General features: G+C 39.6%; 1 protein-coding gene across 1 annotated transcript; it reads right to left on the bottom strand.

The window, feature by feature from the left end:
* Positions 1–98: 98 nt before the first annotated feature.
* Positions 99–24,298, bottom strand: cog3 (component of oligomeric golgi complex 3). Its single transcript, XM_088352155.1, has 23 exons — positions 24,072–24,298; positions 23,750–23,896; positions 23,560–23,621; positions 19,359–19,524; positions 19,102–19,176; positions 17,306–17,398; positions 17,041–17,166; positions 16,885–16,965; positions 16,778–16,821; positions 16,579–16,705; positions 16,276–16,367; positions 11,837–11,976; positions 10,791–10,951; positions 10,576–10,684; positions 10,375–10,502; positions 9,213–9,302; positions 8,456–8,576; positions 8,137–8,225; positions 7,903–8,037; positions 6,527–6,602; positions 6,271–6,398; positions 2,946–3,044; positions 99–2,803 (listed from the first exon to the last, which is right to left on the bottom strand). The coding sequence occupies exons 1-23, from the start codon at positions 24,240–24,242 to the stop codon at positions 2,774–2,776; spliced, it is 2,490 nt and encodes an 829-aa protein (XP_088208281.1). The 5' UTR covers positions 24,243–24,298; the 3' UTR covers positions 99–2,773.

Genomic DNA, 24,298 nt, shown 5'->3' with positions numbered 1-24,298 from the left:
ACAAATCAGAATAAGAATCTGAAATAAATACATCACAAAAATATACAGTTGCAAATACATGGTTACACATATTTACAAAGAAAGACGGTACACCGAGAGCGTTTTCAAAGCTTTAATAATAATATTATAACTTTCATCCCAAACCGTGCCTGTGAAGGGTAGCAAAACACTACTAGCAACACGCTCGCAACACAGTATACAGCTCTGTTAAAACAACATACCACAATATAGGAAGCTCAGTAAACCGTCCTCATCTTCCTCCTTGAAATTGACGTCATCAAAGTCGTCTTCCTTCAGTATGGGAATGAGAGTTCGTCACATAGACGTCGTCCTACGCTCTCCCTTTTTCAGAAACACGCTATCACGCTCGCAAATCAAAATTTATGTGCGGTAGCTCTGTTTCCCTCTATATCGGACTGCTCGATTGCGTTTAGCTTGAAATTTGCGTCGTGTGCCTTTCTTTGTGCAATTTGTACGATGAGGATATGTCTACGCAAATTTAATTTGTGCACAAGCTAAGAGGATGCAGTCTTTGTACTCGAGCGCCCCTGGCGGCCGTTAGAAAAATTACATAAATTGGCCGCATTCACTGAATAAGCCACAGGGTCGAAAGTTTGGGGAAAAAAGTAGCGGCTTATAGTCCGGAATTTACGGTATATATATATTTATCTATCTATATGAGAGAGATAGATAGAGAGATAGCGAGCGAGAGATTTTGTACACAAACCATGCACTACTTCCTCACATTGTGTATGTTTTAGAATTTAAGAGGACTTTCAGGATTGTTTTGGGGTTTTCAGTGGCTTCGAAAAACGCAAGATGAATAGTTGCCTTTTTAATATCATGTTAATGTTAATCAAATTGAAATTGTCTGACTGCAAAGGCCCGGCAGACTTCAGTTGTTTGAGGGGAAAGATCAGCAACATCCCACTCTTGACCATTCAGTCCCTTTGCACGAATTCACTTGTCAGTCCACATAAGGTCATGGCTCAGGTGCAAAGATGGTAACAGCCTGTCTGACAAGCGGACTCCCCAAAGGGCAGAGTCTCATTAGCGACATGACGGGCACAGAACCACATTCACATGCCATTTGTCAGACCAGATAGTGAAAAGGTTTAATCATAAATAGTACAACTATACATATCATTGTAGCTATTTACATGATTTTCATCTGGCCATCATTAGATATTAGTACAATAATATATACCAACTTGAGGCCTTAATACTACAGAAATAATATGACAGAAGTAGAAAAAAAATCTAGCACAGAAACAGTATATACTGTGTGTATATATATATATATATATATATATATATATATGAAAACTAGTAAAAAACATGATCCCTTTCAAAATTTTGCAACAGAGGTGTGTACCATATTTTCTGCAAAGATTACATGGCGCACCCACCAAAAAAGTATTTTTTTTTTGTCATGTATTTTTTATACATAAGGCGCAAAGCACTAAAAGGCGCCTTGAAATTGAGAATACAGATCTACTACTGTGTTTACTCGTGTATAAGCATTGAGCTTCTTATACACGTACGATATCAATTAGTGCAACGACTGGTCAGTCGATAAGTCTTGCTGACCAAAATTGCATTGTATGCAAGGGGATTCGAACCCAGGTTGTGACTGAGAGCGCGCCAACACGTCATCTGACATCGAGTGGTAGATGACATACCAAAAGGCATTAGAACTTCATTATTACACTTTTTTTTACTCACGCTGACACCGATTTGCATAGTGCATTTGGTTCAGCATTCTAATAGGTTAAACAGTCTCTCCACTTCTACTACCCCTGTGCGCCAAGAACGTTGCGATTTAATATATATGCTGTACGTAAGTAAAAGCTTGTATAGTATTTCATTGAAAGACTGTTTACTCCATTATCTTACATTATTTGTTTTGAGACATAGGAAATTGCAACAGCTCACCGGGAGATGTTTTAGAATCAGAAAATTTAAGACCTGACCAATTGTGACCAATCTCATAAAATTTTAATGAAAAAAATGCCTAATGTCTTTTTGTACATAGACTGTACCACTGGTAGTCAAGTAGAAAAGTTTCGGAGCTCACTACCACAACCGGGGTTCGAATCCTGTTGCATACAATGCTTTGTGCATTTGGTCAGCGATGTTAATCGATTGATTAATCATTGCACAGATGCAGGAGTATACCATGTAGAAACACACCTGTAAATACAGTAGGCATTTTTTGTATCATATTCTACTGTATAAAAAGCGCTCCTGGTGAGAAGAACATTTTCCAATTTCTGGTTTGAAGTTTTTAGGTGCTTCTTGTAGTACAAGAACAAGAGTTTTCTTATACATTAGAAGCACCTCGCTAAAATATGCAAATAAACAAAGGTTTTGCATCGTTTTTCTTGTTATCCTCCCAATAGCCGTCAAGAGAATCAGAGGGCTAGCTGCCTTACTGGCCGTTGGCTAAATGACTGATCAACAGCCCTTCAGCTCCCCTTTTCACACAACCAAAGAGTCCTCGTCTCAACACTCCAATATATTCATCCCGCTGGCCCTGCACAATTTCCATGCGCGAGAACGCTTTATCCTTTACCATTTGCAGTTGAGTTTCACACCTGCGCGTTTTAACCAAAGCGAAAAAGGGAAAGATCGTGCCTCGTGCCACAATGCTCAGTGAGCGAGCTGCCAATTCCATCTCTGGCTTGATAGGGCTGCAAACGCTTTTGAGTGTGGCTCGACTCGCACCCTCGCCGCTCCGTGTGCAACATCAGCAGCACAAGACTTTTGATCATTACTTATTCACAGACAGCAGCAGGTTAATCTGGAAAGAAAGAAAAGACATGTTTGTGTAGCCTATTTAAGGCGGCTGAGAGTCAACCTGCTCTCAGCACAAATGAAAGTTGCGGATACATTATTAAAAAGGCGTCTGGTGCGGGTTCCCTTCGGCACACAAAGACACGTACCTGCTCCATTGACGGGCATGCGATTATCTGGAGGTCTTCGCCGCTGTATTCTTCCTGTAGCAAAGTGTGCAGTCTTTGGAATACCTGCTGGATATTATTCTGTATGGGGGAAAAAACGACATCCCATGAGTTAAAATATTCATACAGACAAGAGTAATGAACCATCTTCAAAAGTCATGACAATATAGTACAGGAATAAGAGTCCCGTACTGGTTTTTCCAGTTCCAAGAATTTCTTGCATCTTCAAGCAAATTTTCTCAACACAAAGTAACTAAACACCAATGAGCATTCCTGGCCCCTCAAAAGCATCCAAGTTCACCCCAAATAGCTATCAAACACACATTTCTAATCACTAAAAACACAGTAAAATAGTAATCGAACATTCAATACAGTATTGAAATAAATACGATAATGAAATGACTCTTAGCTGATATGTAGATGTATACTGGTTATTTTTATTAGGGTTGTGAGTGTGCTTGGCCCTATTACAGCTAACTTTGGGAGATTACCAACTACCAGTAACAGAGACAGGAATTTGTGGATGCCTGTCTAATTAGAATAAGGATATACAAAAACATATTACACACAACCTGCAACGCAATTGGGAGGTGACGTTAAACTTTATGTAGGGTAATTAGTAGGGATAAGCAAGTACAAATACAGAATATAAATACCAACAAGACTTGTTTGAGGGTATCAGTACTCTCAACAGGGCACACATCGGCTACTCACTTGTAACCGTTTTACAATAAGGAAATTTGAAACCTGACCAATTGCAATCAATCTCATGAAATTTAAATGCAGGCTCAGACAGTTTCGTCCCCAGGGCCATATCCGCCGCAAACAAGAGCATAAGACTGAAAATACATATGTATACATCTTACCTGTATATAGAAAAAAATTATATTTGATTCATTGACTTATTTTGCTTGTTTTGCAGAATGACTCCAGAATATAATACACATTTGTTTGGGTAACGGTGGATAACGGTATTGATATCACAATAATAGACGACTATTTTAACATATCTTCGCAATACAATTAACATGGGACTTAAAACCTTCTCGATCTATGTCCAATCAAATTTACGACCGTGGCTAGCAGAATTTATTTTGCGAATACCAATTTCTTCCAGCAGATGCTCTTTTTTTTCAATACAATATCTGACACAGCAACGCATAGCAGCCAGGTAACATGTACAGCACTTTTGGTAGCCAGACAGCACATCAATCTACCACAACGATCAGTACAGTAACTAAATACCATCCCAGCAGCAGATTGCACCATTGTAATGGCTTTAGCATTACCGTGTTTTCACGATCAAATGTGCGAAAAGGCGCAGTTTCCATAGCTGGTTAATCGTTCTGTATTTAACACTACAGAGGGCGCACAGGCACTTAAATGCGCGGGTGCCCTGTGCTTGCATGAAATGTTTCCTCTCATGCATACAAGGTGCAAATCTGTGGTTTACTGTTCTATTACATTTCCGCAGAATTAGATAAGAACACGTTTTAGTAACGTTTGCGCGAGGGGGGACATTTCATGCAAGGGGTATGCTATTTTCAGCACAACACAGACAAGCATAGAAGTGTGAGTATTAATAATACAGCGGGAACAAAACTAAGTTCTTTGTGATTTGTTTAAGTATTGATTACAAGGTAAAACACACGGAATTTCCATTTTATTTCGCATAACATAGTGATCAAAACACCATTGCAGACGAAAAAGCAGATTGCGTTAAATGGAGGGAAAGTAAGATTTGGGATTTATTTATAATGGGGGAGAACTCTGTTCCACTTTCTGTCGCACAATAACTTTCGAATTGCTCGATATACTAAGGCAGGGGTGGCGAACACGTGGCTCTTCTTGGCCAATAAGAATGCGGCTCTTTGCCTCATCATATTTTCTATATAGTGTGGCTCTTTGCCTTATTTCATGTTTAGTTTTTTTTTTGTGTATTGGGGGTGGACACTCCTTCAAATCAACGCAAGAACAATACTTGTATTGTAAGGAGAGGAGTGTGTTATGGGAAATGATATGCTTTTAATTGTGTGTGTTTGTGTGTGACTGTCTGCCATGGCAGGTCAGTGTGTGGTGTGGCTCTTTGACTCTCAAAGTTAAAGGTTTCGGCTCTTTGCGTCAGACTTGTTCGCCACCCCTGTACTAAGTTGTGCGCATCCACGAGCACTTCCGCCAACAATCCATTGGGTGTGACGTCACGCGTCCTCTTCTGGTCAAGCGGGATATGATGGCAATCAAACAAGAGACAGTTAAAAGCCACAGGAGAAGCATAGAAGTCGCATTTGGCTGGAAATGTGAACAATTTCACATCAAATTCCATCTAAATATCGGAATTGAAATCTGCCCTTTGAATGGCAGCCTCATCATGTCCACCCGCCACTTTACGTGAGACACAGGGCGCACTGCAAGATATATTTTCTTCAAATTGTCAAGTGCACCATGAGACTTGTGCGCGCTTTATGGTCGAGAAAATACGGTAGTTGGTATGAACTGATTCAGGGTGTAAAGTGGATGGTACCTGTATTGCGCATCTTTAGTTACATTTGTAAGGTGATGGAACACCCATAACACCTATAAGTGGGATGTATCTCAAAATATCCTCTTGTAATCCTATTACGAGGAGCCTTTTTATGCCTTAACTGTTATTCACTCAAATAGTAACAAAATGTTGATTTAAAAATACCCTGTTAGAAATGTTGCTTAATGGAAAAACGTTCTGCGCTATTCTAGTGATTACATCGCATTGTTTTAATTAAGGCAACCAAATACTTTTGCCTATTTGATGCATAATTAATAAAACAAGATCAATAAAAAATGGCAAAGCAACATCCCGATTACGCCGCAGCAACCTTGGCTACCTTGTTTGCCTTGCATGATTGACGACAAATGGGCGTTAAGGGTTGAAGGTAACACATACAAATAAATAGAACTTTTAAAAATGCAGAATTTTAATATTGCTCCAAAATAGGGAAGGAACATGCATCTTCCTCAATGACCTTTAAATGTGGTTACCTAGGCTACACTGGGTCATGTATAATTAGAAAAAGAATATCTTCTCATTAATCACATTATGACTCCATTGGTGAACTATACACCTGAAGAGCAATGCTCCATCTTTGCCAAACTCATTAGCAGCTCCTTTCACTACAGTATTTACAGCAGTGCGACTAATGTGATTAACTGAAATATGCTAATGTTTCGCCACGGATGACTTCAAGCCGTCTCCGTTTCTGAATATAACATACTTTTAAATGGCTGATGATTAAAGTTAAAAAAGGAGCGCCTGCTGTTTTGAGGCACGCACCCGCACAGGCTTGAAAAGGATGAACTCTGTGTCCCTGTTGGCCAAGTACAAGGACATGCTCTGCAGCGTGCTCGGCAGCTTGTTCTTCATCACTCTGTAGGTTGCCATCACTAGATCGTTGATCTTTGCTGAAACGAAATGGGGAAAATATCATTGAGAAGAAAATACAGACATAGTCTGGAGGATGCTGGGAACACGTTGAGACTATGTGCTGCGAGATTCCAGTGGTCTTTTCCTAAAACCCGGCAAAACCTACCAGGTTGCGCCCAAGGCTGCTTAGACAGAGCGTAGGCAGGGCCGCCCTGGATTGTTGTATTTTTTAGCTCTCCAACCTGTGTCCATAATAAACAATAGTTACTGACAGTCTTGGAAAGACGCACAACAGCAGAGTTAAACGGATTTTCTCCAAAAGCGAGACTGTTTTTTTAACCTTGACAATTGAACAATTACTTTTGAAAAACAAAGGACAATGGAAGTGAATTGAGAAGGAGAGGGGGGGAAAAAGAAAAAAAGGTGGGCTGCAAACAGTGTTGAGATTAGCGCATTACAAAGGAACACGTTCCTGGAGCACAATTCCGTTTCTTGGTAAGGTGTAGTCTAACACTTTAACGTTTTGTAACTCAGCTGTCATTAGTACTTGGTACGTTACTCTGCAGATTTTTAAAAGCGGGTTGTGAAGGTCAAAAGCTTCGAATCTTTGACGGCTTCACCTTCACTCATGTAGCATCATATAATCCTAAATCTGCCAGCAACATAATGCTCATAACAACACCTATCCAGAGTAAGTGAGTTTATAACTACCTACAAAATACAACGGGATAAAGTTACGGTAATTCAGTCTCTAGCACAGATAACAAGTGCGTAATTTCTCCCTAGTGATATTCTCCCCACCATGCATACCCACATCCAATCCAAATCAACAACTGTAAAATCAGGCAGAGAGTTTATATGTGCATATTTGGTTGTGCGTCACCAGTAGCGAAGAGCAGCGCATGGCTCGTACAGGAGCAATGTACAAAGAGGTGCAAAGCACATAAGTTACATTATATTTTGGTCTTTCCATTTGTAAAATTATATTTGCACTTGACAATGCCCAGAGAAAAAAATGGAAACGTCTTAGAAATTACCAGAAAGTGTTAAAGGAACCCTTCGGGGTGTTTGAAGACAAAATAGATAAGGAGTGTCTTGACTGTGTTTCACATGCTCTCTAGATCGCACAAGCCAAGAAATAGGAAAAGGGTTAACCAATTCAACAAGTTTGTGTACAAGCTTTCTTCTATTTATTTTATTATATGGCTATTTTTGAGCAATTTGTAATTAGATAATTACTTTCACAGTAACTCGCTATACTTTTGGATGCCTGTAATCAGGGTGGTAACACAATTGCTTTTTAAGTGAAGTAACTAGTAACTGTAATTAATTACTTTTATCACTAACGTGCCAAATACAGGCTGCAAGTGATTTGGAGAACAAAGGGGAAAATCTCAAGTACAAATCCCAGCTGAAGGGGAGAAATCTGTTTGCAGTCGAGCGAGAAAGGTGTCAGTCCAAATGGATTGCAATAAAGTTGAAAGCCGAGAGCTTGAAGGACAGGACGTGCCGTCATCGCCCGAGGCCACCTCTGGCGGTTACCTTGGAGAGAAAGTCCTCCAGGTTTCCCGTGAAGATCTGAGTCTGCTGCTGAATGAACTGCTCGCAGCTGAACTTCAGGTGTCGGTCCACGTCCTTCTTGGAGTCGATGTAGTGCTCCTTTATCTCGGGGGTTCCCTGCAGAGCACAGAAAATGGTGCTTTCAGGTACCTGCTTGCCTTGGTAGAGTGGAAGATGTGTTGAATTAAAGGAAGGACAACAGAGAAAAATAAAAACCTCCAACAGGAATTCCAGAATGGCGTTGTGACTGTTAAGCCGGAAGAATTTGGGAACAGCCTTCGGGTTCAGGATTTTGAAAGCAGCGTCTTGACAAAGGGCAAAGACGAGAAAAAAATCTGGGTGAGGTGCGGCAGTGCCCTCTAGCGGCGCAAATCAAATATGACCTTGGATGAAGGTGGAAGGGGGGTAAACAGACCCCACTAGAGACAGCAGTTAGCTTACATTACATGCATGTGATAGGCACAAGTTGCTTAATGAGCATGATAATGTAACGACGGGCTTTATGGTGCTGAACACCAACGTTTAATTATCTTACCTCGCGTTTTCTTCAGGTCCAGAGAGATCTCCTTGATGGCAAAATCAGTGTGAAATGGAGCGATCTGTTCACGCATGATCAGCAGGTGCTTGATCAGGAAAAGTTGCCCGTCTATTTGTGTCTGAGCAAGAGAGGAAAAGAGCAGCGTTGTTAAAAATCTGCGCTGCTAAACACAAAAGGGGAAAAAAATGACTCTCTGACTTTCCAAGTAGTCGCGTATAGGGAGCGCCAAGCAGGCGCCGAGACGGCAAGGAAGTTTGGCTAATTAATACATTTTGCATAGCCAAAGCTCAAAAATGATACGATTCTTTGGGGAGGGGTAGTGGGCAGACATCTGAAGCCATTTATTGCTCTGCTCGTTATTAAAGATCGGGCGATGAAAATACGAGGCGCGGGGAGGACACTCGTCATCCGAAATTGATGTTGCCGCATTAATTCTAAATGGTAGGTTGAAACGGGCCAGTCAGCGTAGATATTAACAGCAAATTTGAAGGTGAGAGCAGCCCATAAATAAGAGGACGCTTCGCTGAACAGTCTGCAGAGCATAATAACGCCGCTATTACAATAAACTTTAAATGACATCCCAGCTGCTTTAGTTAAGTGCCCCATTGCCGCAGGAAATTCTAATGAAACAGAATCAGGGAGAGGACGCTCACCAAAAGGCAGGAACTGTTTCTAGCAGTTTTTTTTTAATAATAACAAAAAAAATGTGATTGGGCGCAACAAAACTTCTCTAGAGCGAGTGAGTGCGCCAAACCTTGTTCTTAAGGATGATATCGGAGGCACTCAGCAGGGACTGGATGCAGGCAGATAAGGCTTCTTGAGATAAACCCTGGAAGACAGCTCTCTGCAAAAGGCAACATAATGGGGATGGGATTTAGGAAGACAATACAAAAGATGTGGGGATATTTGATCCAGAGATGCCAATCGCTCACAATTTCCCAGAGAGACACTGAGGGGAGAAAACAACTACTACAGATCAACAATTTAAACAGAAAAAAGGGGGAAAAAAAGAATGACTTGGGTTTTATTTGCTCTTGCAATCCACTGTGTCAATAATAAGTTATTAGGCGCACACAAGTGTCAGTTGACCTATCTCGGCAGCACAGTATGCAAGAGTATACCTGAATATTTATGAAGAACAAAATAAACAATTAAAAACCTTTTTGAGGGCACGTTAGGTAAACCTAGGCTCTCTGATTTAAAGAGACCACACATATTTCAGGATCAATGCATGGGTGCTTCTGGCTTCTACAAAAGGTTTTTTTTTTTTCAGGTTTGCCATTTAAGTTTTAAATTAAATGTCACACGAAAAAGGGAGATGTATCAAGCGCTGTGCACTATGGAAGAGTTCAATCAAACAAATGCTGCTTTTATTTGATTTGGGCTTCACGGACATTATGAAAGTAATAGCTTTCTTTTCTGTTACGTGAAACAAAAAGAGTGTTTGTCGCTTCCACTAATACTTACAATCCAATCACTTCAATCTTCACATAGTACTTAAAGGGCTCTCATAAAATCCACAATGAAAACAAACAGCACCACTAAAGAAAAAAAAGCCCGCTTTTAAAATAGGTCAGTCTCCACCACATTTACATCTGTTACCAACAGTGCACACAATCTGTTGGAGTGCATGAGGATGCAATTTAGCACCTGCTGTTTGGGGATCTTGCCGTTACAATTTTAGTATATTATACGCCTGCCATCAGCATGTGCAATCTTCTAGCAAGAACAAGCAACTTAAATCCCTCTATTAAGGATTTTTTAAGATAAAGCCCATAATACTTGGAGGAAAACATGAGGAGACATAATTAAGATGCATTTTTATCTTCAAAGCATAATGCTTTCCTGAGAAATCTGAAAGAAGTCCCCATGGAAATTGAAAAGCATCAATTCCCTTATGCCATTATTGTACTCACATCAATACATCTGTACAGTTTGGACAGGCAGACCAGGGTCCGCCTTACAGTGGGGTACCACATGCCGTGCAAATCAGCAGGTGAAACCGAAGCCTGCAGACGGGACGCCTTTGGTTTCCCTGCAAGCGCTTTTGGGAATCCAGAGGAAGGTCAGACACACACCACCGCCACCAAGAGTCTAATTAATGCGTCAACACGCACCGGTGTTACTGTTCTGTCTCCCGTCTGAGTCCTCAAGCTGAACATCGGAAAAGACGGCCGCTTGGGACGTTTGCTTCATCTGCTCTTCCTTCAAACTCTGAGCTATTTTCTGGTAAGGGCACACAGGAGTGATAAGAAGAAGCCAAATACTTGAGAAGCAGGGCTATTACGAGCACGATTTACAACCGGAGTGATGGCTTCCTGTCTGGCCTCACCTCCATCATCTCCAGTTTTTCTGGATAGGCCAGATCCCCCGGGGCAGGCTTGTAGCCAGTGATGTCAGTCTGGATGTAAATGTGTGTCCTGTAGACGAGTCTCTCCTGCACATCCTCCAGCATCTGCTTGACCACCGCGTCAAAAGCTCCTAGCTGGCTGGCTATTTCAAAAACACATATACAGGGTCATCTAAAATTAGAATGTGGTACAAAATATCAATCAGTTTGGGTGCTGAGATGGTGAGAGGAGTATATTAGAGAAAAAAAAATAAAAATAAAAAAACAATGCACACACACACACACACGCACGTGCGCACGCACTAGGCTAAGACCTGGACCTAAATGCTGCTGATACGGAAGATAAAAACAGTGGCAATTATATAAAATGTTGTTAAATGGTTTTACTCTTAGCTCGCAGATAATCATTTATTTGTCAAGTATGGTTGCATGTTCCTCTGGAACCCATGGAATTATATGTTGGGTTCCCAACGTTCCATGGTGGGTTTCCATAGTTTAGCTCATGATGAAACAGATACCAAAATTAATTATTTAACTCAATATTGTTAATGGCAGAAAACATCCGCAAGCTAAACTAGACCAAAACAGATATTTCAATCATTGCCCCTGAAAGTCCGAGCGAAACCTTTAACAAGATTCACAGATTTTAGAACCTCACAAGTTGTGAAAAACGAGGCCATAATTTTATTTCAAAACATTTTTTTTTTGTTGTGAATAACATGGTAAACATTGTTTAAGACCAGATTAACCATAGTCCTCCATCATAAAAACAAAATAAAGACTTAAAAGAGAATATTAACAAATAAAAGGCAGGATAAATAGACAAAAAATATTTACAAGGTAGTGGTTGGAGACTGGTAGTAAGTTGTTCGTGCATCGTAACAATAGATAAATGTAGTGCATCGAAACAACAATGCAAAATAGTACAAGAGACGGCATCAATAAAATTCCAAAAGAGGGCATAAAATATGAATACCCATTGTTCTATACGTAGGCAGGATAGTTTTCATTCATTTTTATTTCCTTACCGTTGTGATACACGTGGTCTTCCAGCATCTCGGTTTTGAGGATACTGCAAAGCTCTGACAGGGTTTCCAGGTGTATGATGTGGATGATGAGAGGGCGCAGCACATCATACAGAGATAAACACATCTTCTCCAACAGCTCGCTGTCAAAAGTTGAAAAATCCTTTTACGGGAAATTAAGATCAATGAACTATCTAAAGAAGGCTTACTGAAAGTGTATTTGAATTTAGGGTGGGCAATATGATGATATTAGATCAGGCGATTAACGAGATTGTGATCCTATAAAAACTACAAAATCATTAGATCAGCAATTCAGTGAGTTTTGAAACCCATTTTATTATTTTGAGTTTCCATCAGTGATTCATATTTTTTTATATTTTAGGTCAACATGATAGGAAAATATGACCAAATTTAAAAAGGTATAGAAAATGATTAAGATAGAATACACTTTTTTTTTTTTTTTTTTATTGCGAACCCCTGATTTAAATCATGTAACCTTCTAAATAAGGCAGTGAAAAATCATCCTAATATATTGGGTATAGTTCTCCCTTCTTAATGAAAGAATCAAATGACTTAATGTTGTTGTTGAGGTGAGGAATATGGCAACAAACTAAGGCTAAGGTTTTAGTTGCAATCTCAATTTTAGCACAACTCTTTTTTTACCATATTTTTGTGACCATTTTCATTGAGGTTAAGGGGGGGAAGCATTTTTTTCCAACTGTGTTTTGGTTTGATTAATTAAAGAGAAGTATGCAAATTTTAATGGCGTTAAGCAACACCCCCAAAAACACCAACATTAATTAAACCTTACCATTTCTACTCACTGCTACTGTCTGCTGAGTGAAAAAATGAGTGTGAAAGCATAATGAGTGCCCGTGCGCATGTGTGTGCGGGCGAGATGTCTATTTGGCACACAAACAGCCCGTCTAAGATATAGTCATTAATAAATTCCAATTAGGGCTGCAACAACAAATTGATTAAAATCCAGGACGAAAAGCTTTTGTAACTAATATATTCATCGATTCGTTATGACGCGTGATTCATGCATCACTCAACAAGTCGCTGAGCCGGTGACGTCACACGCAATGTAAATCAGCGAGCATAAAAGAGCGAGGTGGAGTGTAAACTATGGTGGTATTTTTAAAGGCTACATAAATTCAACTCATGGAACAAGACGGAGAAAACAGTTCGACTGGAGCTTGCAAAAGTGCGGAAGCACCACAAGATCAAAAGTGTGTCACTTGCAAGCTTTGCAAAAGTGATATGGCATGCCGTGAGCACCACTATGATAAGCAAATACCTAAAAGAAATTATGGACTGACGTGGATGAAGGGAGCTCAGTCGCAAGGTAAGCCATTAAATTATTGTTTTGTGTTTTTTTAAGTGAGGCAACACACCTTTACTTTTAAGTAGCTCGCCGATTCTAGTGTTTATTGTTAGCTGATTTATGATTGTGTGTGTGCGCCCGTGCGTGAGATACTTTTTATTTCAGTTCAATCATCTTAAGCAGTGTTTAATCGTGCTTTATAAAAAAAAAAAACCTTCAACTTTAACATAATTTGGATATTAAGCATTAAGTTTTAGTTTTTTGGCAAAGTGCGAGTGAGGAAACGCTTGATGCCAACATTTGCTTGTAGGTGTGTGTATGTCAAAGAGATACTTTGAATGAAGTTTAGTCAACCACAAATTAACAAAAGGGAACAGCAAATTATTTGCACCAAACAAAAAAAGCAGATGAGAGATAAAATAATATTAACATAAACATGTGCCCAAACGGAGTAGGCTGAAGCCCACCTCTCTATTATAAAAATAAAAAATAAACTTGCACACAATGGTGGTAATAAATTTAAGATCAAGCATCAAGTTCATTTTTGGCTAAGTCAGAGTAATTATTGTGTCTATGTAAATTGTGCCATAATACATATTCATGATATACTTTCTAATCTCATTAGAAAATGGCAAACAATGACAAGCTTCATGATGAGAAAGGCCTAATGTACACCACAGCAAGCAGCGGTCATCACTGAGAGCATCCTCAACATATTCAGCATTGACATGCTCAAGTTTTTGAATTACAATGCAAAGTTCTTGAAGGAAGAGTGAGTGAATTATCAGGAAAATGTGATGGTGGTCATGTTTACTTTTTGCCTGTTAATGTTCAAAATCAGGTTACTGGATTTTCAGATTTACATTTATTTTTTATTCCTAAGGCTCAAGTCCCTTAAACCATAAATATGCCTCTTTTTTGCACTTTATAACAAAAGTATATGATAGCAGGTGTATAGCTTACAACTGTACGTATTTTTGTTGTTATTTGACAAACACTGACTTTTTACCGTATTTTCACGCCCCTAATATGCACACAAACGTCTTTCATTCAAAATGTGAGCTGCACCCAATCATACAGTGTGCCTTTTGGCGGACGTGACAGAAGACAGCAGTGTGGGATTCCCCACAAAAGTCGGAATTGTAGGCGTCACTGCTAAAACGTTTGGATTGTGGGCGTCGCCACTAGCGTTTGAATTGTGGATGTTGCCGTATTGTATACAAACAAGCAAATGACAAGGGCTGGACGGACGAAGGCATGATGAAAAAATGGCTGAAGAATGTTTATGTCAGAAGACCAGGTGTTTTTTTCCAAGCCAACTAGTCGCTCTTGATTTGTTAATATGCGTGCCCGTCTGACAGACGATGAGAAAAAAATAGTGAAGCAAATGAACTCAGTTCTTGCCATCATCATGGGGGACTGACAAAGGAGCTTCAACCGCTAGACATCAGCGTCAAACGGCTGTTCAAGGTGGCATTACATGCGGCATGGGAGCGATGGGTGACTTAAGAGGTACACTGTTTCACAAAAGTGGGAGGCAGCGCAGGTTACACCACAATTTGTGAATGGATTGTGCACGCGTGGGGTGGCGTTTATGCTCGGACTGTCATTTGATCGTTTTCAAAAGCCAGCACAATTCCCGTAGGGCCACATGCCACGGAAAGTGACTCGGAAAATGAAGCTTTGGTGCAGATTTTCATGTGCGAGGCGGAGGAAGAAAAGTTTGAGGGCTTTGTGGAAAAAATGTGAATAGCAAACTTTTCTTTTTTTTTTTTTTACAATTTTGTTGTATTCTTACCTAATAAACCGCAATCAAACTCAATTTTGTTCCCGGTGCTTTTTTTGAGACCCACACTTGTTGTGGCATTAAAGGCAGTCGGGTGAGACTCACGTCTAATAGGCCAGTGCGCCGTATGAGCTGACAAAAAAAACAATTCGAACCAAGGAGAGTGCGCCCTTTAAAACAGTGCGCCTAATGGGTGTGAAATTACGGTAACATTGTAAAATATTCTGTTTCTTGCACTAGTTTCTTATTTCTAAAACTTCAATATTTTAACAAAGAAGAGGAAATTGATGTATTTTTTAATCTGAATCATCAATTAATCTAAAAAAATAATTGACAAATTTGTGAATTATTTAAGTAATTAGCAGTTGCAGCGCCAATTCCAATAATATGACATTTATATAAAAAAAAGGAAAAATATGATTGATTGAATGCCAGAAAAAATTAGAAAGGGCAGTAGAAAATCTTTTATGATCTCGTCAAGCCTTTAATGATCAAATGGTGTCATATTGCTCACCCGTAGGATGTAAACCATGTTGAAATTTTAAAGTAACCCTGTCAAACAACCAATCGACATAGACACAATTTTGAAATCCTCAAAGTGCATTTTTTTTATCCTTACATTTAAATGTGCAACTGGAGTGCCACGTCCAATTTCGTTGTCACAATATGTTCACCCACTTTGTAACAATGATAATAAAGGTATATTGTATTCTATTCTAATTCCTTAAAGTCCTTTTTATAGTTGATTTTGAACAGGCAATGACATCTCATTTATACAAAAAGACAAGTCATGTAATTGTTGTTCATTGGTAGTTCAGTTGTTCTAGTGAATTGAGGTTGATTTAGCCTAACTTGTGGTCCGATACTGCAACTGCTGTAAAAACAGAGAGCTACCTCTGATAAATATATTATGAAGCTTTGCACTTTGTTCAGTTATATCAATAGATTTTGCCTTGGAGCTATATGAAATGGGCAGAGCTTAGATTTAACATCCATCCATCCATCCATTATCTGCACAGCGCATCCTTAGTAGGGTCGCAGGGGAATGAATGAACAAAATTTAACATTTTTTTTTCCAAACATTACATTGTTTAGTATAAAGTTTAAAAATTGTCTTTGTCCATGTATCTTGACCTGAGGATAATCATGTCCTTTTATAACCTTTAAAATTTAATAATTCTTCTAAAACACAACCAAGAAGCTCAGAATAACAGGATTGACCCTGCTTCTGATCCTCTGAGCTGAGCATGACATCTTTAATTCCATCAGATTTCAGAGTAAAACAGTTTGGTATGAAAAAAAATACAGATACAGGGTTGCAATACTCACTCTAGTTTAGGTGTCGGCTTGGAGAAGAATTCATTATATAGCTGATGTTCATCCTGGCACACATGAACCATAAAGGCGCAGCCGCTGCGGACCTGCATCAAATGGAAAAGCCCATTTGAACCAAACAATATTTGCGATGACACAAATGTCAGCACGTTAAAACAGATTATTGTGTGCGGCGATTCATGGAGAAGCCGGAAAATACGACCGGGTTCAAGCCTTGGCGCCACCTCGTCAGATGCGAAATGTCGCGCCACTGCTTTCAAGAAGGGCGGTTAAGCTTTGAGCCTGGTCAAGTCTCACCAGCGCGCAGTGGTCTTTGCCGTTCTGTTGGGTCAGATCTGTTATGGTGGATGTGATGCTGGGTGTGAGGAGCTTTTCTCTCTGATCCAGGTAACACTGGTGGATTTCATCCAACAGGTTATGGTACCTTCAGAAAAGAGGAGATTTGATTCAGGATATGGGGCTGACATTGGGTGGATAAGTTTGGGGAAGCACTCACTCAGGAATCTTTGCTGCCCGCTGTTCTATCTGTTCAATCAGCGACTGGAAGAAAAATAAACCACAGTTCCACACAGGGCTAACCCGTTAATTGAAAAATAAACTTACCCGAACTTTGGGTGCAGCTGCTCTGAATCTGACATAGTAGAGCGTAAAAGCATTGTCAGCATTTGCTAAACCCATTGGATCCTGTAATGCAAGCGCAGAAATTATTTACAAAATGGAAGAATCGAATAATAACATGAAATTATAGCTGCATCTTACCCTTTTTGCTAAAGTGCTTGAGAGGTTTTGCATTGTGTTTACAATGTGAACCTTCATGAGGTGCATGGCTTTGGATAGACACTGTTTAAACTTGGCCATGTAAACGGGGTAGTCTTTAAAATTGGGCTTTAAAAAACAGAACACACCAAAGTTAACAGGAGTCAGTAAACCGCACTCTCAACAAATGCAACAAGTGACATCTAATTTAATGTTTAATCCCCAAACATTTTATCATATAGCCAATATAGGATTCAAAAATACTTACATGTGAAGAAACATAATCAATGCAATCGTCTAGCTTGGAGAGCATCGGTATAAAGCCTTCATTATTTACAGACAAAGTGGGCGAGCTCAGTTTCTAGAAAAACACACAAAGAAATGAAATACTGGACTGTCTCAGAAAATTAGAATATTGTGATAAAGTTCTTTATTTTCTGTAATGCAATTAAAAAAACAAAAATGTCATACATTCTGGATTCATTACACATCAACTGAACTATTTCAAGCCTTTTATTATTTTAATGTTGCTGAATTTGGCTTACAGCTTAAGAAAACTCAAAAATCCTATCTCAAAATATTAGAATATCATGAAAAAGTATACAAGTAGGCTATTCAACTAATCACCTGAATCATCTAATTAACTCGAAACACCTTGCGAGGGTTTCCTGAGCCTTAAAAACACTCAGCTTGGTTCAGTAAACTAAATCACAAGTATGGGGAAGACTGCTGTCCAGAGGACCATCATTGATACCCTCCATCAGGAGGGTAAGACACAAAAGGAAAATTCTCAAAGAGCAGGCTGTTCACAGAGTGCAGTTTCAAAGCATATCCACAAAAAGTCTGTTGGAAGGGAAAAATGTGGCCGGAAACGCTGCACAACCAAGAGAGATGACCGCAGCCTTAACAAAATTGTGACGAAGAGCCGCTTCCAGAATTTGGGGGAGCTTCAAAGACAGTGGGCTGAAGCTGGAGTCCAGGTATCAAAAGCCACAGTTCACAGACGTGTCCGGGAAATGGGCTACAATAGCCGTATTTCCATGGTCAAGCCACTTCTGAACTCAAGACAACGGAAGAAGCGTCTGACTTGGGCTATGGAGAAGAAGCACTGGACAGTTGCAGAGTGGTCCAAAGTCCTCTTTTCAGACGAAAGCAAGTTTTGAATTTCATTTGGGAGTCAAGGCGCCAGAGTCTGGAGAAAGGCTGGAGAGGAGCAAAATCCAAGTTGCTTGAAATCCAGTGTGAAGTTCCCACAGTCAGCAATGGTTTGGGGAGCCATGTCAGCTGCTGGTGTTGGTCCACTGTGTTTCATCAAGTCCAGAGTAAATGCAACTGTGTACCAAGTGATTTTAGAGCACTACATGCTTCCATCTGCTGAAAAGCTCTATGGAGATGAGGATTTCATTTTCCAGCATGATCTGGCACCTGCCCACGGTGCCAAAACCACCAGTAACTGGTGCACTGACCATGGCATCACTGTCCTTGATTGGCCTGCTAATTCCCCTGACCTGAACCCCATCGAGAATTTGTGGGGTATAGTTAAGAAGAAGATGAAAGACACCAGACCTACAAATGCAAATGAGCTGAAGGCCGCTATCGAAGCATCCTGGGCATCAATAACACCTCAGCAATGCCACAGGCTGATTGCCTCCATGCCACGCCGGATTGATGCAGTAATCCGTGCAAAAGGATTCCCAACCAAGTACTGAGTGCATCAATGGACATTTTCAAATGTTTGATTTAGTTTTGCTGTTATAAAATTATGTTTTTACTTGGTCTGAGGAAGTATTCTAATATTTTGAGATAGGATTTTTGAGTTTTTTTCAGCTGTAAGCCAAAATCAGCAATATTCAAATAATAAAAGGCTTGAAATAGTTCAGTTGATGTGTAATGAATCCAGAATGTATGACATTTTTGTTTTTTTTAATTGCATTACAGAAAATAAAGAACTTTATCACAATATTCTAATTTTCTGAGACAGTCCAGTATGTGGCCTCACAGGCACATAATACATTAAAGTAAACTATTAAAATAACATTTCAAGAAAAACAAACAAAAGCCAACCGTGTTTATGTGCTCAAGCTCATTAAAATATGAGAGTTTCTGCTGTATGTTTTCCGCAAGGTCAACAAGCTCTGCCTGCAAGGGAGAAAAAAAAAAACATTATTTGAAAATCAAGTAGCCATATTTGCCAAATACTGATGTGGTTATTAATTCTACAGCACTCTGATAACTTCTATTAGCAGTGTTTAAAAAAAACGCTTATTATGCTTTGAAAAATTCCTGTTAATTCAAAAGTATTTTTTGATTCAGCATCTTACTTGTTCTTTTAAGAGTTGTTCACAGGCCTCGTGTAAAGTGCCTGTCTTATTGGACACAAACAGGTACTGCTTCTGCAAAGAATCCAGCTGCTCCAAGGCTGCACTGACATCTTTGAGAATGGCATCACATTGCTCCTGATAGCAGTAGAGATCACCGCGCGTTCGCCTGCAGTTCAAACAAAGTACCTTAAAGTGAAAATCCGACACTGTTTTGCAATGCAATGTGGATTTTTGTATGCATTTATTCATCCGTTTAGTTTCTATATGATTTTCACTCGTTAGGTTTACAACTTGAGCTTCAGGGCACTGAAAAAAGACTGCTCGCCAGTTACCGGAAAAAATGAACATTGCTTTATTTTCTATTGATTTTCATAGAAAATGCATATTTAGCTATTTGCTATAAACTGGCACGTAAACTACAGAAGATACTACAGATTTGGTAGCTCTAAATATTGCTACTTCGCGGATTTTCACTTATCGCGGGTGGTTTTGGTCTCCATTAACCGCGATAACCGAGGTCCCACTGTATAATGCTGTGTAGTAGACTAGCACAAACTGCCCAAGTTTACAAAGCTACAGAAAGAAATACGTATTGTTATTAACTGGGCGTAATTAAGGAGCCGATACAGAAGTGTAAGATCAAGTGGCAGAAGAAGGCAACCCATGTTAGTTACTATTTTATTTTGACATGGTTGGGGCCAGGAAGTGATGCATACAAATTTAAGTTACTTGTATCCCAACAGAGTCGTCGCTTCTCAATATCGTTTTACAATTTTTGCAACAAAATGTCACACAACAGTTGAACAAATGATCTTGTCAGTAAAATTTTAATAAGGTCTTGCAAGACCTCATTAAAATACTGACAGTCACTCTGTTTAATGCAGATAATAGTCTGCCTAGAAACAGATTTCTTGAGCAATTTGAATGTATCGTTTACATGCTTGGAGACGTACGAATTACCCTAAATACATGGTGTTAGTACTCCGATTACAATGATAAAGTCATTGCATTTCCAAATAAACATTTCTGTTTTTGGCTTGAACATTGAATAAAAGGTGATTTTATTCATGTAAATCACCAAAATCATTGTAGTAACATGCTTGTTTCCCCCGCCCTCTAAAAGTGAGGTTCATTAGTGTGTTTCGTGGAAAGTGTGAAGGACATTGTAAAGCCCTTTGAGAGGTCCTTATTGACTTGAAAAGCGCTATATAAATGCAGACCATTTACATTTACAAGATTAGTTCATACGTGGCTAGCCTAAAACAAATAATTACACTTTATATGGAAGGATACAACTGTTGTGTCTATATATGGATGGAAACACAGTGGCATTTTCGCTGCAGGGGCAGACAACAATACGGAAATGTCCCGGATAAATAAACCATTATACAATTAAACATGTACTACAACAGGGTTCCTGCAGCTTCTCGAGGCAAATCAGGCAAGCGGACGGGCGAGACTTTTTAATGCATTTTAAATCCAATTTAAGAACAAACTGACAAAAAAAAAAAACAATTGAAACAAACAAAAAAATACACAACTATTTCGCGGACACCATTCATTGTGCCTCATACACATTACCTGGCACAGCTTTTAGCCATGGCGAAAAACATTTGTCGGACCACCACTTCTCATTGAATTTACTCATTCCCATGGTCCAAAAAAAACGTCTCTGTCTGAAAGTGGTATGTGTATTCTGGGTAAACCAAAGACATGCATCTGCACTAGAAGGCCCGACTGAAAAAAAACCCCACTTTTAATTATTGTGGTCACGCGACGTTGCCACTAAACTAAGTAAATGAGTGAATTATTAAAAGAAGCCCATTTATGAATGTAAATCATTTTAGTTTAAACAGATAAGAATTCTATAGATGTGTTCACATTTTTAAGACTTTCTAAAATCGGATTCAAGACATTTTAAAGCCAATTAAAACTTTATTTTTAAAGTAATTAATTCAACGCCTTTTAAAACTTTGAGGATATGCGGAAACCCTGTATAACTATTGTTCTTTCCAGCAGCGGGACATTCCCGAATGAGCAGTAAAGCGTACAGGCAATCAGACTACTTCAAACGCGTATGCATGCTTGAGTAATCGGAAAATGAAAAGACTAACCTAGCTCTCTGCAACTCAAGATGTCAAAAAAGCCATAACAGAGCGAAGGAAACTAAAAACAAAGATGTCTGTTGCCACAAAATATTAAAACCCTTTTAGTTTGGCATTCAATACTTCATATGTATACATTGCTTTTTTAAAGAATTGGAAAAAGTGTAAAGGCGAAACGGCGGACGGGTGGTTAGCGCGCAGCCCCACGGTACAGAGGTTCAGGGTTGAAGTCCAGTTACGGCAGCCCCCCGTGTGGAGTTTGCACGTTCTCCCCATGCCTGCATGGGTTTCCTCCCACATTTCCAAAAAACGTGCAAGTCAGGTTAATTGTCTGTCTCGGTTTGCCCTCTGACTGGCTGGCCCCAGTTCAAAGTGCCCCCTGCCCAAAGACGGCTAGGAAGGGCTCAAGCACCCCCGCAACCCTACTGAGGATAGGCGGTGCAGATAATGGATGGAAGGAAAATGTGTGACATGTTTCATGTTTGTTCTCTTCAGAAAACCATCAGAAAATATGAAAATATATTTCCCTACCCAGTCATTTTCAAACAGCTGTCAAGGAGTAACTTGGGCAACACCCTAAAACCAGATGCAGGCCTAGATCCACAGGTTACTGACCCCATGACAAACCCAACCACTGTCTTTGTAGTTGGATTGAAACCATATGGCTATTTTTGTGTGTGTTACATAATCAGAATACTGCCAGTCTTCATTTTACCTCTGAAAAGTGATGGGTCCCGGGGACTCGCATGCTCAAAAATCTATGGGTCCCAACAGAGATCTAAGGGTCCCCAAAATTTAGTGTTATCGAGGTTGAAATTGTAAATCGGTGACTAATAATATCATAAAATCCATATATTCATTCAGTTTTAATCATCAAATTATTAATTCATTTTCTGCATCAAATTACTGTTGGTAATGTACTGATTAAAGGGATAACCACAACCCTGTCTTTTTTTCATTTTTTCCTATTATACTTCTTTTTCTTAACTTTTTATACAACATCATCATTCGTAATATAATGCATCAAAGCAAGTGAGCCGTTTGAGAGCCGGCTCTCTTGAATCATTTGAGCCGAAAAAGCTGGTTCTCTAAAAAGAGACGGACTTTTCACTACACAACTCGAGATCGAAGTGTAGACGAAAACTCAAACCGCGAGACCAAAACAACATCTGCCGGATCTGCCTGACGAAAAGTTTGGAGTAAATCTTTGTTTAAAAAAAAAAATGTAATCTGGTAATAATGACAATTTTGTGTCAAAAAAGTTGAGTCCCGGGCCGCACATTGATTTGAGACTATGCGTCCCCAGCAAAAATGATGCATCTAGGACGCAGGGACGCGGGCAAACGAGAACACTGTACTGCCCATAGTCATATCATGCAAATGTAGTCGGGGGCATTAAACTAGATTGTGCATTGCAACAAGAGAAGATAGTCCTTTATTCATCCCACAATGGGGACATTTGTTTTATTACAGCAGTAAGACCGTGAATAATGAATAACAGCTAGAATATGAACAGTATAAACACGTATTTAGAAATATAGAAAGTTAAAGAAAACAGAACATTTTCAATGTCAGATATGCAAAATAGTTCAAGTGAACTGGTCCAACATCTATTTTCACTCCACCTTTAACAACCAACATATCCAAGTGAAAAAATATAGCTTAAGTGCCAGTGCCTTTGCACATTAAAACAAACAGTAATATTCACCTTGGTGATAGTACTAAAAAAATAAATAAATACAATTTCCTTTTGAGACTCTTTGTGATTAAGGGCTATATAAATAAACATGATTTGACTTATACTTTTAAAAAATATTATTCCTAATTTTACAGGACGGAATTTCCAAAACATGATGGATGTGACATACTGTGCAGTAAGGCTCCTCCGAGTTATATGTTGAAGTGTCCTTGGGCAAGACACTGAATCCCTAATGCCCTCAATGAGCAGGTAGTTTGCCTTGCATGGCCGACACTGCTATAGGTTAGTTAGTGTGTGTAAAAGGAAAAGTGTGAAGCAAATTGTAAAGAGCTTAGGGAATTGCAGAACATTTACAACCACAGTGTACACAGTGTTAGAGGATTAAATATTGACACACCTGTACTTTGCACTCTCTTCCTGATCCATGATGGCTTGTAACTTGGCAAACCACGCATAAAACTGAAACACACACATTATTAGTAGATAGAGATAGACAGATAGATACTTTATTCATCCCCGTAGGGAAATTCACACTTAGAGTGTGTTGACGCTTTTAAACCGTATATATTCAGGAAAAAACTGTTCACCTGTTGCGCAGTCTCAATCCGGGCATTTTCCATTTCCAGCATCTGAAAACCTTTGAGGAGGATATCTTCTTCTGATTGAGGGACGGTGGCTGTAAAAGTAGACTGGAAGGAGCGAGAGGAAAGGCTGCCCAGGTCTTCAATGGGTAGCTACACAAAACACACAATCAGATGATCATTATTTAGATATATTTTAGAAAGTGGTCAAATTGATAACTATACGACTTTGTTAAAGTTGTTCACTAACTGTAAAAGTGAGTTAGATGCACCTGGTAGTCAAAAAGTGTTTTAGCAAAAATGCTAGTAAGCTAACTCCAGGGCTCACCTCAGAGGGGATAGCGAGCATCTCCGCGGCAGCTCGGATCTCCAGCACAGAGTCCGTTTGCTTGGCCGTAAGAGGAGCCATTGCGTCTGGGCACCGGTCCCACAGTGACAGCTTCTCCCGGGTATCCTTATCTGTCAAGTCGAGCAGGGACTGCTGCTCCGTGGACGCCATCGTCACACGGCGGCGGGGGGAGGCAGCTTAAACGCAGGCAATAGACACGAATGCTA

Source organism: Urocampus carinirostris, chromosome 14 (genome assembly GCF_059441175.1).
Source record: "Urocampus carinirostris isolate Australia breed hairy pipefish chromosome 14, RoL_Ucar_1.0, whole genome shotgun sequence".
Lineage (NCBI taxonomy): Eukaryota > Metazoa > Chordata > Actinopteri > Syngnathiformes > Syngnathidae > Urocampus > Urocampus carinirostris.
The sequence above is the reverse complement of the archived record's forward strand: the minus strand, read 5'-3'. Positions and strand labels throughout refer to the sequence as shown.

Bases quoted from the DNA above. Each gene is read 5' to 3' on its own strand.
- cog3 (XM_088352155.1), bottom strand. From the start codon at position 24,242: ATGGCGTCCACGGAGCAGCAGTCCCTGCTCGACTTGACAGATAAGGAT. The intron at 9,303-10,374 runs GTGAGTACAATA...TGCCTTTTGCAG, and splicing joins AACTGTACAGATGTATTGAT to AGAGCTGTCTTCCAGGGTTT. The intron at 8,226-8,455 runs GTAAGATAATTA...CCCTTTGTCAAG, and splicing joins GGACCTGAAGAAAACGCGAG to ACGCTGCTTTCAAAATCCTG.